Source organism: Rhinolophus hipposideros (assembly GCF_964194185.1).
Source record: "Rhinolophus hipposideros genome assembly, chromosome: 26".
NCBI classification, from domain to species: domain Eukaryota; kingdom Metazoa; phylum Chordata; class Mammalia; order Chiroptera; family Rhinolophidae; genus Rhinolophus; species Rhinolophus hipposideros.
In genome coordinates, this window is record NC_138072.1 from 21236854 (window position 1) to 21255073 (window position 18220).

General features: G+C 38.3%; 1 protein-coding gene across 4 annotated transcripts in view; it reads right to left on the minus strand.

Moving 5' to 3' along the window:
• The window catches only part of RYR2 (ryanodine receptor 2), a 567940-nt gene that overhangs the window by 250104 nt on the left and 299616 nt on the right, over positions 1–18220 (minus strand). For all 4 annotated transcript variants that reach the window (XM_081039034.1, XM_081039033.1, XM_081039032.1 and 1 more), the window contains exon 17: positions 2396–2491. In XM_081039034.1, the coding sequence (XP_080895160.1) occupies positions 2396–2491 (96 nt within the window). The remainder of the gene's footprint in view (positions 1–2395; positions 2492–18220) is intronic.

The window sequence follows — 18220 nt, forward strand, 5'->3', positions numbered from 1 at the left end:
CCAAGAAAAACACTCCGGTTACCTACAGCAGGACCGTGCTTTTCAACACACCCTTGCTGGCCCCTTCTTTACCTGTCACATTTCCACTCCCTTCCCAAACAAACTTGCCTTTCCATCCTTTTCTCAAGGTGTACTTCAGGGAGAACCCAAACTAAGGTAAGCTGTTTCATTAATGCATCCTTTTGCTTTTTTCAAGCCTTCATCAGACTTCTATGTAAGTTCGCACAAATTTATTTTGATTTTTGCCCACTGACCTTTTCTGATGGAAATTTAGAGTTCACAGAGCCTCGTGGCTTTGCTCTGCTGCTCATATACAGACACATAGAGACCAGCAGTGCAAGTGGGAGACTGACACGCCAAGCAGAGAGTGTGGTCAGCAATCTCAGACGGAGAGAAAAATAAGATGATGCACTCACTAAATAATAGTGCGTGATTAAAATAAAGGTATATGTTTATTTATATAATATACAAATATTATATGAATATATAGTATTTATAAATTAATTTATATATAAATGTATATATGCATATTATTGTTACTGTCTCTACAAAATAAGCAACATTCTATTTCCTCTAGGAGTATGTTCACTAAAAGCAAAAATGTAATGACAGTAGAGAAGTGTTCAGTGCGAAAGATTTTAGATCCTTAAGAACTAGAAGGCTGGAAGGTATAGTGAAAACTGTACAAGCCTGATACAAGGGAGCTGGGTTTTCATCTTGGCTATAACAATGAATTCTAGCATCTCAAATTAGACATTTAAATGTTCTGTGCCTCGGTTTCCCTTCCTTGAAAGTGAGAATGTTAGATTCAGCATTCTCTAAGGGACCTTCCCACCCCAGACTTTCACTGGCTTTTTGAGTGAGCACAGGGCTACTTCTGTCATAAGTAGAAGCACTTGGGACCAACAGCTGGATTGGGAAAAGATAACAGCAAATAGTGATAGGATACAGTGGAATTGTGCCTGTAACTGACAGAACCCAGACCATAAACACCAAGACTCCTTGGCTGAGCGTAAAGGATGCTTGGCTCTGCTCTTTCCCTCTCTCTTTCTCCTCTGAGCATTGAAGTGGCTATTATACCAGTGTTAGCACTCTGACCTCAAGCTCACTGTGCTCCTCTTTCCAGATACCCTCGGGCCAGCAGAAGGGACCAGCGTGCTCTTTTGTATCTACTAGAGCTTGCCACCATTCTGAACACTTTGACCCAAGAATGTATACCATTTTTGCAATCACGGCCATCACCATTGTACCAGTAATTTAGTCACTGCCTCCCAGGAGTTATTCAGTTTTTTCCTTCATTCAATCTAGTGTGTCATCTCATTCACATTGTGATACCCTGAAAACCCTCATCTTATAAATCTTGTACCTTTTATTTCAACAATATCCTTCTCTAATCTGTTTCTGCCACCCAACAATCCAGCAATGTCTTATCACTCATTGTGACTCCAACTTCTCTTTCTTCTACATCGGAAAACTCTGAAATTTTCCTCTGTGACTTAAAATAACACTCCTTGACCACAGCTACCCGTTCTTCTGTCTCTCTATCCATTCAACTCCAATTGAAATGCCCCCAAATGGGTCTTTATCATGCAAAAGTCATGGAATTATTTCTGTATTGACAGGCACTGTCTTAAGAGAGTTCAAACATCCATGGATTCATTCATTCAACAAATACTATTAAGCACCTATGAGGCACCAAGAGTACTTGTATGAGACACAGAGAAGACAAAGAAGAATGGAATCATGCCCCTCCCTTCAAGTTCATACTAGCGTAGAAGATGGAGAGAAAAAGAAAATAACATAAAGGGTGTTAGTCCTACAGAAGGGCAACTAATGAAATACTGCGCCAATGGGCGAAGGGGCAGACAGGTTGAGTGAGGGGTGTTGCTGAGGCCATCAATAGCACTAGGGAGCTCACGTGACCTGAGACTCACCTGAAAGTCTCCACAACACCAAATGTAAGTAAGATACACGTTAGAGACAGACATACCAGGTTTACCACCTATGACTATTTTACTATAACAGAGTGTTGATTAGTATTTACTAAATTCCTGTAAAATAAAATGCTGCACTATGTTATTTGGAAAACCATCCCTTTTGTTTATACAGTACATTAGAAGTAATTGATTTGGGAAAGACGGGAACCCTGACTCTGTAGTGGCCGACCGGACTTCACTCTTTTTTAAATGTAAATGAACAAGATACTGTTAGACTGCTTTACGGAAGTAACTAATAAAAATACTATAATATTATCATTAAATAAAATGTCTAATGTATTAAAAGGAAAATATTTACATCGCACTGAAGCTCAGAGTTTCTTTTTATGTCTTAAAACACATAAAACAGAAGCAAATAGGAATAATATATCATACAAGGAGATAACTAGAAAACATACCAGAAGAAGCTTCCAGTCTTTCCAATCGGCTGATCAACCAATCGAGGGAGCCAGAAAATTGAGCACAGTTTTTACGATTTCCTCTAATCAGAGCCGCTGCAAAAGAAAAAGCAGATTTCACACTTACGTGATTTTCTAGTTCAAAACGCAAGGTGAACTCATACTAGATCTAAAATGTTAGATCAAGAACAAAATATCTTTGCTTTATATCTAAAACATATACAAATACACACACATACACAAACAAAACTGAGACATTAGAAAAACAACTGATGTACTAACGAGGACTGAAAACACTGGTCATTAGAAGGGATGTATTCTGAGAAGGTAACAATTCATATAGGGAGGTAATAATGAAAGATAATGGAGAAACCAGTGTCCTGGGAGTTCCTTCATTAGGGATCTAATACCCATTGCTTTTCATTAGCTGTGAGACTAAATTATTTAATTTCCCTAGAGTTTAATTTTCTCACCTGTATAATGAAGTTAAGAGCACTTCAGTTTTCCTGAAAATGTAACACAAAATACTGGGAGACACAACTACTAACTATAACAGGCATACAGATACAATGAAATGGTACAAGGGAAAAGCATGGGAGGGCCAAAGGCTAATAAGCTGGAAAACCTTTTTGTTTTTTTCTGTATCTCTTCTTCCCATTTAGAGATTTGCATGCATATAAAGGATTCTGAGAACTCCGGCTGTAAAGTCACCTGTTTTAACTTTGCTTAACCTAATGTTTTCTACTCTCCTTTAACCAAAGAACCCATCTTACATGAAATTCCAATCTCTTTACAATCTGACCTTACAATTTCTTTCAACCCAATTTGTATACGCAATTGAAAATGTTTGATGTTTCAAAATCAAATCATTCAATTCTTTCAAGATAAATCTGGTAAATATTTTATGTAAATGTTATACTTAACCCATAAGATGGGTCAGAAACAATATAACTGTTTACAAAGGGCTGGTGAGATTTTTATATAATCTGGTATTTAATGGGAAACAGATGCTACCATAAAAAGAATCACTATTTAAAATGGATGGATCTTGAGATTATTATGCTAAGTGAAATCGCACAGAAAAAGTCAAGAACTATATGATTTCACTGATATGTGGGATAGAAAACTGAAAGCAACAAAGGAACAAGACAAACAAATAAAGAAACAAAAACTCATGCACACAAATAATAATTTAGTGGTTATCAGAGGTAACGGGGTGGGGGCGCGGTGGGAGATGAGAGAACTGACTCTGGGTGGTGAACACACAATGTGATATACAGATGATGTATTAAAGAATTGTACACTTGAAACCTATGTAACTTTACTAACCATTGTCACCCCAATAAATTTTAATTAAAAGAAGAAGAAGAAGAATCACTACTTAAAATCTGGTATTGCTAGGAAACAGATTGAGGAACTGAAATGTGAGGACACTGCCTGGTCACCTCCTTATTAACAGCAAAACAGAGGAGACCCTACAGTGACTGAGCACAATTAAACTTCAAGACTCCTTCACATTTCCTCTTTCTCCCAAAAAAGTTATCCGATGTGAGAGTAAGAAAAGGAATCATGACAGAAAAGACAGGCAGGCTGTATTCTTATTTCTGCATGAGAAGAGCTCCCTGTGCACAGAGTCCCCAGAACCAAGATGAAACGACGAAAGCTGATACACGCCGCCATTACCGAGACGCTCCTCTCGCCCTGGGACCAGCAGCCCCCAAGAGCCAGCACCCAGCTACACACACGGTGATGACTGCCAGGGCCGAGTTTCAGCAAGAGACATGGCAGAGGATGAGGGGCCCTATGTGCTCAGTGGGACTTATAATCTATAAGAATATCTGTTCCCGATTTAGAACAGCAGACACTCGGGAAAGTATATAGTGAAGGTTTTAAATCTGTATAGAGTCTCATTTGTTTAAAATTTAGCTCACTCTTCATTTTACCTCTGGATTTACAATTAAACATATTAAATATCTTCTAGCAGTCAAATGTTACAGATAAGGTGAGTCTTGAAGAAACAAATATCCCTAGGTGGTTTATCTTGCATAAACAAACAATGCAATATATAGATGCTGTATTAAAGAAATATACACTTGAAACCTATATAATTTTACTAACCAATGTCACCCCAACAGATTTAATAAAAATTATAAATAAATAAATAGCCTTTTAAAAAACCATGGGGGAATCCGGATCAAAATGGCGGCGTGAGGTGAGCCTCTGTAAAGCTCTCCTGGAATTTACAACTAATTGGACAACAATAACTCCACAAAACACTCCCTGCACAGCAGACAGGCAAGACGAAGAGGTCCACTACTGAATTCACCTCCAGGTGGGTGAATCGCGCGAGCGGGGGAGGAGGGAAGGGAGAAGTGCGGGACGGAGCCCCGCGGGCGCAGGACAAAGACCTAGCTCAGTGCTCCGAGCTCGCTGCATCCCGGAACTACCGCAGCTGCGGGAAAGGGAAGGACTCGGACTGCTAGGGCTCCGCTTACGGCCCACAGGGCTGAGGGGGCAGCATATAGCACAGCTGAACCCAACGTTCACGGCAGACCTCGGAGAAAAGACTGAGGGAAGAAGGCTGAAAACTGTGATTAAGCCCTCACTGCCGAGCGGAGAACGGAAGCCTTAGGCACTGAGACTAGCCGCCCCTCCCTACCCTCCCAGAGCTCGCCCCACCCCCACCTGCCCGGTGCTAGAAGCGATAAACTAGCAGTGTCAGATCACAAGGACAGGATCTTTGCTGTTCTGAGAACTGTGGACTGCAGAAACAGATTCGCAGCCCAACTAGTTACGGCAAAGGGGAGGGAGCTGTGGAAGCAGGACCGGCTGTGGTGGTGGTCGCCGCCATTGCTCTGGGCCACCTCTCACAACTCACCCCGCCCCTGGCCCCACCTATCTGGGCGGATCCCTGCAGGAGTAAACAGAACTGCTGAAACATACGGGCTCTGAATCGGGTGCAGAAAGAGCTTCGGAACTTCAAAAGCTCTCCGCACCCCCACAGGGACGTGACGCCCTATGACCCAGGTGAACTGTTAACAGAGGAGAGGCCCGTCTCCCAGGGAATCCCCCCATCGTGTGAGAAGCTGGAAAAGTGCAGAGAAAATATAGCACTACTGTGTCAGAGAGACCTCTTCCTATCAACCTGTTGAATAAACCACTCCTGTAGATGTCTAGGAAGAGAAATAATAAATCAGTAATTGCCATGAATAACCAAGGCAACAAGACAGCTCAAAAAGAAAGTGAAAAGTCTCCAGAAAAGGAACTTAGAGATATGGAAATATGTGACTTAAATGATAGAGAATTCAAGATTGCAGTTCTGAAAAACCTCAAAGAGATGCAAGAAAACACAGAAAGGCAATTTAATGAACTGAGAAACGCAATCAAAGAACAACATGAGCATTTTACGAAAGAGATTGAAATTTTAAAAAAGAACCAAATGGAATTTCTGGAGATTAAGAACTCAATAGAAGAAATTAAGAATGAAATAACCAGCTTAGGTAGTAGAGTTGACCAGATGGAAGAAAGAATCAGTGACATCGAAGATAGAAACCTGGAAATTACACAGATGGAAGAAGAAAGAGACTTGAGACTTAAAAGAAACGAAAGAACTCTACAAGAACTTTCTGACTCCATCAGAAAGAGCAATATAAGAATAATGGGCATACCAGAAGGAGAAGAAAGAGAGAAGGGAACAGAGAATATACTCAAAGAAATTGTCAATGAGAACTTCCCAAATTTGTGGACAGAACTGGATCCTCGAATCCAAGAAGCAAATAGAACACCTAATTACCTCAATCCCAACAGGCCTTCTCCAAGACACATTGTATTCAAGCTGTCTAAAATTAACTCCAAAGAAAGAATCCTCAAGGCAGCCAGGGAAAAGAAGACGGTAACCTACAAAGGAAAGCCCATTAGATTATCATCCGATTTTTCAGCAGAAACTCTACAAGCCAGGAGGGAGTGGAACCAAATATTCAAACTATTGAAAGAGAGAAATCATGAGCCAAGAATAATATATCCAGCGAAGATATCCTTTAGATATGAAGGAGGAATAAAGACCTTTCCAGACATACAGAAGCTGAGGGAATTTTCTAATACACGACCTGCACTACAAGAAATACTAAAGGAGGCTATTAGACCACCATCAACAGGGACAATTTGTGGCAACCGAAACATAAAAAGGGGGAGCGTAAAGGCCTGAACCGGAATATGGGAATGGAGAAAGTAAGCGTGCTGAAGAAAATGGAATACTCTAAATATCAAACTTACTTTTACATAATCTTAAGGGTAACCACTCAAAAAAATTCCAGAACTGAAATATATATTGTAATAAAAGAAGAAACAGAGGGAAACATCATAGAATACCACCACACAGAAATAATCGACAACAACAAAAAGGCAAAGAAACAATGGAGACACAGCCTTACCAGAAAACTAAAGCTAGAATGACAGGAAATCCTCACGTATCAATAATCACCCTAAATGTAAATGGACTGAACTCTCCAATAAAAAGGCACAGAGTAGCAGATTGGATCAAAAAACTAAACCCAACCATATGCTGTCTCCAAGAGACACATCTCAGCTACAAGGACAAGCATAGACTCAAAGTGAAAGGGTGGAAACTGGCACTCCAAGCAAATGGTACCCAGAGAAAATCAGGTGTAGCCATAATGATATCAGATGAAACAGACTTCAGGGTGAAAAAGATAACAAGAGACAAAGATGGACATTTCATAATGGTAAAGGGGACTATACAACAAGAAGACATAACAGTCATCAATATTTATGCCCCCAATCAGGGAGCACCAAAATACACCAAGCAACTACTAACAGAACTAAAGGGAGAAATTGACCAAAACACAATTATACTAGGGGACTTAAATACATCATTGACAGCTATGGATAGATCATCCAAACAGAAAATAAATAACGAAATTGCAGCCCTAAATGACACATTAAATGAAATGGACATCATTGACATATATAGAGCACTTCATCCTAAAACATCAGATTATACATTCTTTTCGAGTGTACATGGAACATTCTCAAGGATAGACCATATATTGGGACATAAAAGCAGCCTCAGCAAATTTAAGAAGATTGAAATCATACCAAGCATATTCTCTGATCACAAGGCTTTGAAATTGGATATCAACTGCGAAAAGAAAGCAAAAAGAAACACAAATACATGGAGATTAAACAACATACTTTTAAAGAACGACTGGGTCAAAGAAGAAATTAGAGGAGAGATCAAAAGATATATAGAAACAAATGACAATGAAAATACATCCTACCAAAATTTTTGGGATGCGGCGAAAGCAGTTATAAGAGGGAAATTTATATCATTACAGGCCTATCTCAAGAAACAAGAAAAATCCCAAATAAACAACCTCATGTTACACCTCAAAGAACTAGAAAAAGAAGAACAAGTGAAACCCAAAGTCAGCAGAAGAAAGGAAATAACAAAAATCAGAGCAGAGCTAAATGAAATAGAGAACAAAAAGACAATAGAAAAAATTAATGTGACAAAGAGCTGGTTCTTTGAAAAAATTAATAAAATCGACAAACCCTTGGCTAGACTCACTAAGATAAAAAGAGAGAAGACACTAATTAACAAAATCAGAAATGAGAAAGGGGAAGTTATCACGGACACCACAGAAATACAAAGGATCATCCAAGAATACTATGAAGGACTATATGCCACCAAATTTAATAACCTAGAAGAAATGGACAAGTTCTTAGAAACATATAGCCTTCCAAGGCTGAACCATGAAGAACTGGAAAACCTAAACAGACCGATCACCAGTAAAGACATTGAATCAGTCATCCAAAACCTTCCCAAAAGCAAAAGTCCGGGACCAGATGGCTTCACTAGTGAATTCTACCAAACCTTCAAACAGGATCTAATACCAATCCTGCTCAAACTCTTCCAAAAAATTGAAGAAGAGTCAGTACTCCCTAACTCATTTTATGAGGCCAACATTACCCTGATACCAAAACCTGGTAAGGACAACACAAAAAAAGAAAACTACAGACCTATATCTCTGATGAATACTGATGCAAAAATCCTAAACAAAATTTTAGCAAATCGAATACAACAATGCATTAAAAAGATTATTCATCATGACCAAGTGGGGTTCATCCCCGGGGCACAAGGATGGTTCAACGTCTGCAAATCCATCAATGTGATACATCACATAAACAAAATAAAGGACAAAAATCATATGATTATATCAATTGATGCAGAAAAAGCATTTGACAAGATACAACATCCATTTATGATTAAAACACTTAATAAAATAGGTATAGAAGGAAGATACCTCAACATAATAAAGGCCATCTATGACAAGCCCTCAGCTAATCTCATAATTAATGGTGAAAAACTGAAGCCCTTTGCTCTACGTTCAGGAACACGACAGGGCTGTCCCCTATCACCTCTGCTTTTCAACATAGTGTTGGAAGTCCTTGCCAGAGCCATCAGGCAAGAGAAAGAAATAAAAGGCATCCAAATTGGGAATGAAGAAGTTAAAATATCACTCTTTGCAGATGATATGATGCTATATATAGAAAACCCTAAAGACTCCACCAAAAAGCTGTTAGAAACAATCAATGAATACAGTAAAGTTGCTGGCTACAAAATCAACGTACAAAAGTCCATTGCATTCCTATATACTAACAATGAAATCTCAGAAAAAGAAATACAAAAAACAATTCCCTTTGCAATTGCAGCAAAAAGAATAAAATACCTAGGAATAAATTTAACCAAGGATGTGAAGGATTTATATGCTGAAAACTATAAGACATTTTTGAAAGAAATTGAAGATGACACAAAGAAATGGAAGGACATTCCGTGCTCATGGCTTGGAAGAATCAACATAGTTAAAATGGCCATATTACCCAAAGCAATATACAGATTTAATGCAATCCCCATCAAAATCCCAATGGCATTTTTTAAAGAAATAGAACAAAAAATCATCAGATTTGTTTGGAACCACAAAAGACCCCGAATAGCCAAAGCAATCTTAAGAAAAAAGAACAGTGCTGGAGGTATCACACTGCCTGACTTTAGCTTATACTACAGGGCTACAATAATCAAAACAGCATGGTATTGGCGGAAAAACAGACACGTAGACCAATGGAATAGAATTGAGAACCCAGAAATAAAACCACATAAATATGGACAGATAATTTTTGACAAAGAAGCTAAAAACATACAATGGAGGAATGACAGCCTCTTCAATAAATGGTGCTGGCAGAATTGGATAGCCACGTGCAAAAGAATGAAACTGGACTGCTATCTGTCACCATGTACCAAAATTAATTCAAAATGGATCAAAGACTTAAGCATAAGACCTGACACAATAAACTGCATTGAAGAAAACATAGGTACTAAACTTATGGACCTTGGGTTCAAAGAGCATTTTATGAATTTGACTCCAAAGGCAATGGAAGTAAAAGATAAAATAAACAAATGGGACTATATGAAACTTAAAAGTTTCTGCACAGCAAAAGAAACCATCGACAAAATAAAGAGGGTACCGACTGAATGGGAGAAGATTTTTGCAAATAGTTCCTCCGATAAGGGTCTAATATCCAAAATATACAAGGAACTCATGAAACTCAACAACAAAAAAACGAGCAACCCAATTGAAAAATGGGCAGAGGACCTAAAGAGACATTTCTCTAAAGAGGACTTCCAAATGGCAAATAGACATATGAAAAAATGCTCAACATCACTAATCATCAGAGAAATGCAAATAAAAACCACAATGAGATATCACCTCACCCCAGTCAGAATGGCTATCATCAACAAGACAAATAGCAACAAGTGTTGGAGAGGCTGTGGAGAAAAAGGAACCCTCATACACTGTTGGTGGGAATGCAGACTGGTGCAGCCGCTATGGAAGGCAGTGTGGAGGTTCCTCAAGAAATTACGAATAGAATTACCATATGACCCAGCAATCGCTCTCCTGGGTATCTACCCCAAAAATATAAAAGCATTTCTCTATAGAGACACGTGTACTCCAATGTTCATTGCAGCTTTGTTTACGGTGGCCAAGACATGGAAACAACCAAAATGTCCTTCGATAGATGAATGGATAAAGAAGTTGTGGTACATATACACAATGGAATACTATTCAGCGTTAAGGAAAGATGATATAGGAACATTTCTGACAACATGGATGGATCTTGAGAATATAATGCTAAGCGAAATAAGTCAGACAGAAAAAGCAGAGAACCCTATGATTTCACTGATATGTGGTATATAAACCAAAAACAAGACAAACAAATGAGAAACAAGAACTCATAGACACAGACATAGTTTAGTGGTTACCAGAGGGTAAGGGGGGTGGGGGGAGGGAGATGAGGGTAAGGGGGATCAAATATATGGTGATGGAAGGAGAACTGACTCTGGGTGGTGAACACACAATGGGAATTATTGATGATGTAATACGGAATTGTACACCTGAAATTATGTAATTTCATTAACAATTGTCACCCCAATAAATAAATTAAAAAAAAAAAAAAAAAAAAAAAACCATGGGACATTTAAGAAAATCATAGAGTAAGCCACAAAGAAAACTTCATTAAATACTACAAATAGAAATGGCAGAGACCACATGCTATGACAACAATATCTTGAAACTAGAAATGAGTAACAACAGCAGAAACAAAAATAAAACCCAAACACTTAAAAAATTTAAACTTTCTCCTAAATAATTTTTGAGTCAATAGGGAATCAATACCACAATTATCAAATACCTAGTAAATATTAAAAATAGGAATGCTACCTAACAAACAATGGTAGTAGTCAAACTGTGCTCAGGAGAAAATTAATTCAACACTTTAACTGCTAAGCAACACAGTGAAAAATGTTAACTAATAATTCATTCCTTTCAAAATATAGGGAAAGAACACCAAATAAATATAATAGTTAAATAGCAATTAAAGTAGAAATTATTGCATTAGAAACAGAAGTGATCTATGTAATAAGTTAAAGGAGTAGGACTGATCAATATAGTCAAGGGCTTTTAAAAATATAAGCTAAATGCCAACTACTCTGATCAAGAAGAAGGAGAAAAAGGACAAAATTAAAAAGAAAAAGGAATTATAAACTCAGCCAATTTATGTATCTCTGTACTGGAATTTTTTAACATTTAGGAAATGTTAATTATTATTATATAAATATATTCACCAAAACTGACTCAAAAGAGGAAAATCTAAAGGAAAAAAAATCCTAAATAAAATAAACTATGAAGAGTATTAAGAAGTATGTCAAAGATCAAAAATTTTTTTCTATGTTTAAGAAATAAAAATCATCTGTACTAAACCTCTCCAAAGTAAAGACACCAAGGACGCCTTCCTATTCATTTTACAAAACGCAATAAGTGTGGCACCAATGCCTAACAGAGTATGCATATAAGAAAACCAGAGGGAACCCTTACTTATGAATGTAAATTCAAAAATGTTAACAAGAATGGTATTTACAAATCACATTCAGCAGTACATCAGCAACATTAAGCCAAGCAGGGGCTCACTACTCCACTGAGACAGAAATGTATTAGAAAATCTATTAACAAGTCAAAGATGAGTAATAGGAAGGTCTCCATACTCTAAAATGCATGTGTTTCTAAGAAAAAATATTAACTGAGTAAAACAGAATGCCTACTGTGTGTGTGCACGTGCACAGTATGTTTTACAGATAAATGGAGTGTGTGAATTATTATAATTCAGAAAGTTAGTTAGAAAGAAATCAGTTAAGTGAGTTTGTAAAATAATGGGAAAGTGTAAGAGAAATACAAGAAAGTTCTCACAACAGTTTAAAACTGAGAAATATTGGAAACACCCTGAGTGTGGACTAAGTAAATGATGATACATCCCTTCAGTTGGGTGGTCATATCCATTAAAACCTGATGGTTTACAGTCAGGAAAAGCAGACCACCATATAGACATCCATGAAAACAATGCTATAAAAGAATGCTAAGAGTGTGATTCCATTTTTGTGAAGTAAATGTGTAACTCAAAGTTAGTATATGCATAGCACGGAGAAATTGTTTTTTAGAACGTTTCTTAGACAATGAGAGCTGCCTTTTGGGGAAATATATCTTGGTAAGTGTCTGGGATAGAAACAGAGAAACTGCTCTCCCTGGGTCTAAAGGGGGAATATTCTTATTCAAAAACTGAAGGGAAGATGAATGGAGCTAGGAGGGAAAGAAGGGTCATGTTCTGTGCTATGATCCTTCACCAGGATCCTGTTAACCCAGGACAATAAATCCTGGTTAAAAATCACAAATGCTCAATAAGAACGGCAGTTTGTATGGATCTGTGAGGAGGTGACTCTCTGCAGCCGAGATATCACATAGCCTTCGAGAAACAGCCGCAGATAATGAAGAAGCAAGCAATGGAAGTGGGAAACAGTGTGACCACACAACCCCCCAATGTACAGACATCAAAGGGAAGACTTGAGCCCCCCTCAGCCCATCAAACTGGAATTTGGAGCAAGCTAACTAAACCTTCAGCAAGGAGGGCCACAGCCAGTGTCACAGTGGAGCACTGACACACACACAAAATGTTATGCTGCATGTGCACGTGCAAAATGTATATGTGTATAATGCCGCATAGACATTCAAAGAAATCGTTTTAAAAGATTACACACTAAGATGGGGCGTTAAGTTTAAAAGTCATTTCCACCTTTCTTCTTTGATTATCTAATTTTTATAACAAAGATGTATTCATTTTAAAATTAAATACTATAATAAAGTTACCTGCTTTTCAATAAGAAAAAGGACAAAATGGCATCAATATCTATAGTGGCAGCTGCTATCAGATGTCTCAGCATACCTCTCTCATCTCCAAGGACCAATGATAACTGTATATGGTGCTTCAAGATACAGACACAAACTCCAAACAAACGTCCTTTCCTCAATGCAGGGCAAGCAAGCTAAACCTGAAAGTACTCTTTAATTGCTGGGTAATTGGACGTAAGATAGTTAAGACCTTTCATCCTCTATACATCACTATTTTTCTTCATTTAAGAAATACTGGTGAAAACGTGTCAGGCACTGTAGTTTTCCCTGGGAATCTGAGCTTGAATAAAATATGAACACAATACAATGGCTCACAGGTATTCTTGTAACATATTTTAAGCTCTTTTATATCTGATACTCTGTGTTATTACACCTTTTCACATTGCCTGAAACTTAGATTTCCTAATATAGTGAATTCCTAATATAGCGAATAATATAGTGATTCCTAATATAGCGAATAATATAATATAGCGATTTCCTAATATAGTGAATAAGTAACATCCAGTGTCTAATGGAGTATCAATGGTTATGTGTATTTACAAGTTAAGTACTATAAAAACAGTTCTGAGCTAAGCTCTTAAAAAGAAAGTGCTCGTTCACTCAGCCAAATGTTTTCATGTTGATGAATTAAATTCCTGAACTTTTATCCAATCAGAATACACCAAGTGATATTGACAGTCAATTGAAAAAATTATTATTGCAATTATTATTACTGTATTTAATATCATAACATCCCTGTGTCCTCCAGCTTTGGTGTCTTTAAACTCTAAGACTCAATATTTCTCAAAATAGTCATAGAATCAAAAAATTACCAATGAACTGAGATGCAAAAGCCTTCTAAGAAAACTCTCACTTTTACAACTTATTCAGCAAATACTGATGGCCTGCTTTGTACCACTCGATGTCCTAGGTGCTGGAGATAAAGCAGGAAACCAAAGTAATGTTCCCTCTAGAAGTTCACACTCAAAGCTTAAAAATACAGAGTGAACAGGCCTTGAACAACACAGACCAATGAGGGGACGATAGAACCAGAAAGATGTTTTCAATTTTTAGACTAACAAGTGGATACTCCTAAGTCTTAGAAACCATAAGGAAAGAAAAAAAAGGAAACAAAACCCAGAATGTTGCTGAAGATCGGAGTGTAGTGACACGGCAACTTCTTGAAGAGCTTGCAGGGCTGATCCTGCAGGTGGAGATGGCTCCTTTGCAGCTTTGCAGCTTTGATGGCTCCTGCCTAGAAGTCACCAGGGTGAGAGACGCACTGAATGCTTTGAGTGGATTGGCCTACATGACTGCATTGGACCAAGAACACATGAAGGTTTCCCGTAGGTTGTGGAGAGATAGCGCCTCTGTGGGGTCACCCTGAGTCCATCCAGTGTGGTCATCAGGAAAGTAGGAGACTCCAGGAAAGAGCTGGAGGGAGACCACTAGCTGCTTCTGGGAAGGACCTGCCAACGGCCACCCAACAGCCATCCAACAGTCACCCAGAAGAGAGCCGCGATGACCCTGTCACAAGAACAGGGACATCGCTGAGAACTTCCAACATGCCCACCAGAGAAAGTCAGCCCTCAACCACTGCCAGGACCCAGGCTGATGCCACCACACAACCAACTCAGAGCTGCACCATCTCCGCTCCTCCCTCTCCAACCTTATCAGGAGGCAAACCAACATTCTTGTGGAAAAGGTAAAAAGAGACAACAGCATGTCTGTGCTCACAGCTCACAGAGGAGCTGACTCAAAGGCAGGTAGCTGTGATTCCAGAGTCTGGCTATGCTGCCCCCCGACCACAATCTCCTCCTGTTTGAATCCCCCTTACCTAGAAAAAATAAGAGGGAAGATCCTGGCAGTGTATAAGCAGATTAAGAAAGTAGGTATCTCACAAAAGTGGTTATAAAATCATTTTCCATTAACAATTAACAATAACTACGAAATGACTGCCATTTCGTAGACATAGGATTACCACCAAGTTGGAAAAAAATAATGTGTCTTGCGTATAAAATGTCTGGAGAACAAGAAAGGAAATACCTGTATGCACAAATGCAGAATAAGACCTGATATGCCCACGTCTGAAGCTAACACCCTTCATTTTCATCTCTCGCCTGCCTTTCCCCAGTGGCTTACAGAATTAGGAGGATCTGCCTTCCCACGTCCCTAGGGAATGATCTGACTATGCCAAATCCTTAATTGCCGTACCCTCTGACAATCTTTAAGGACTCAGAAACTGGAAACTTCTGGCATACTAAAAAAAACCCCAGCAGTTTACCCTGTTTGTGTCATACTTTGAAGCTTTATAAAACTAGCATCATAGAGACAGTTTCCCAAAGAGCCATTTCTCAGACATCTTTAGAAAACCATCCTGGCTGGCAAGTCACCTGTAGATTAACCGTGTGGCTGTGGGAAAAGATGGATGAGTACGTGCCACAGCAACGCTTCTCAAACCATGGGCATCACTGCCTAGTTCATCCTTCCGTCCTCCAGATGTCAGGCTCACAAATCTCACCAATCAAAATCATCAATTATGTCAATCTCTACCTAAAACACATACATATTAAACACATCCATTTGATATATTTGAAAGCTGTTATGGATTACTATCCCCGCCTTCTTCTCTCTTTTTCCTATACTAAATAAAAACCCTGAAGAAAAAGAAGGTGGCCTGTTTCACATGCAACCCCTGGAGAGAACCTATTGTTTCCCTATTTGGAAGAATGGGGAGGAGGCTTAACGGATCTGGAGTTAATGATACTCGAACCAAACTTTTTGATAGCTGGGTAAATGACAGATAAAATATCGCACTGAACTCCACTTGCTGATGCAGATCTGAGACTTTTCCAGCCAAAGTGAAGTAAGTATAGGTGGCCGCCTATCTTGTGATCACACTGATTTCAGTAAAAACCGTTGTCAGAGATGGTGCTTAAGTCAACATAAGATTTGTATTCATTTATTTTTTTCTAAGAATGAAATCAGTGTTCAGTATTATACAGAAAATCAAGAGTAGTCAAAGGAAGATTTAAACTACAAAATCTTTCATAATTCTATTTGCTGGAAACCACCATTAAAACTACCATGTGTACACATATATGGAGAGTGCACTGACATATAAACATTCTGTTTATTCACTGAACTCTATCATTACACACTTATGTTAACTGCTTTTTTCAATTATAAAGGTAATGCATATAAATAGATTAAGAAAAAAATATGTAATAGAACACACAGAAAACTAAAAGATCTCTCTCGCAAGAGACAGCCACGTAGCAGTTTTCTGTGGACCCTTTCAGAAATGCCCAGTGAATGCACAAGAATGTATCTTTCTCTACATATTTTTAATTTTATGTCATTGGACTCTTACTAAGCATACAATAAGCATCTTGCTTTTTCTTTTCACTTAAGACCATGTCCTAGATCGCCATGCTAAAAAGAACATCCATCTAGCCTGTTTCGTACAATTGTCCAAATTATACATTTATCTCAATTTTCAGTGATGACACCGGATTACACCACAAGGTAGGTACTCTATTACTGATGTAACCAATCTCCTATTGATAGAAAAATTGTTTTCAATTGTATGCTATTTATAAACAGTTTTACAGTGCATATCCTTCCCACACTTGTACAAATACATCTCTAGAATACAGTCTTAAAGTAGAATTTCTGAGAGTAAAAGGATACATACATTTAAAGTTTCATGCATATTGTCAATTGATGTTTGTTTTTTTATTGTTGTCCATTTACATTCCCACTAACAATATATTACCCAACAGTTTCACCAATGATGGGTATTATCAACATTTTTTTATCAGTCTGAGTCGATGCATTCTATTATTTTCAATTGAACCCATCCTAATAGATTAATCATGTCACCTACAATCACAGCTTCTTCTCTCTCCATTTGAATGGGTAAATTATTGGAAAATCACATTTCTGGCCACGTTGCTATAACCATCAAACCAGAGAAACAATTTTGATGAGGAGCTGTGCTCACACCTACCGAGTGCCCAGCATTTTGTAGATCTTATTATTGCTACTTTAATAATCAGGATCTAAAATAATCAGGCTTGATCCCCAAAGAACTCTGTGAGTTAAAGAGAATACAGGCTTGAAGGGTAAGTAGCCCAGAAGGATAAAACTGAAGGGATGACTCACTGGAATAGACTGTTTCCACGATTACAGGAAAATCATTATAATTCTCTTTGTACATTGTAATTAGTCATGGGTACATGACCACACCGGCCTGTCAAAGGGGATAACTAACTGATTATCAAAAGAGTTGATATGAAAATACAAATAAAATGCAAATTATCTAGACTTATCTATGACAATATTCTCTCTATACATAACCTTTCTACCCTCAAACACACAGAGATAAGGCACTTGTTCACCTAAAGTATCTATGTGACACAGGAATGAATCTGGAGTCGTGACAACAGGTGCAGCTGTCAACTGTCCCCTTCATATTGTCCTGTGAGGACAGGGACTCAAGGAATTATCACCAAAAATACTGATATTCTGGCTATATCCATCCATTGTTCTGAGAAATAAACTGTCCCTTTTTATCCTAATTTCAGGTTACACACTTGCTCACACATAGGGTAAAATCTGAGACCCTTCACAATCCTTGACGAGAGACAAGTAGAAGCTACAAGAATTGTCCAGGCCAAAAATAACATAGACCTATGTTTGCACAGAGCCAACAGGGATGCAGTGTAAGTCATGGCCAGTGTCCCTTAATGTTTGTCAAGCTTGTTTGTTTGTCCCTTAATGTTTGGAAGCTGCAAATGCAGATGTCAGAATGACGAGAGAAGATTGGGGAGATCCCTGACGAGATGGGACAGAGGGGGAGTCGGAGGGGCTCTTGTGGGACTCACTTCAGAATCAAAAAGGGAGTATTTACAGCACATCCACACAGAGGCCCCACCTACCCAACGCCACCCTGGACAACTGTCCTCCCTTAACCAAAGACAAGTCTACCACTCTGGCCATTTCATTTTTAGAGCTGGATTTAATGCAGCGA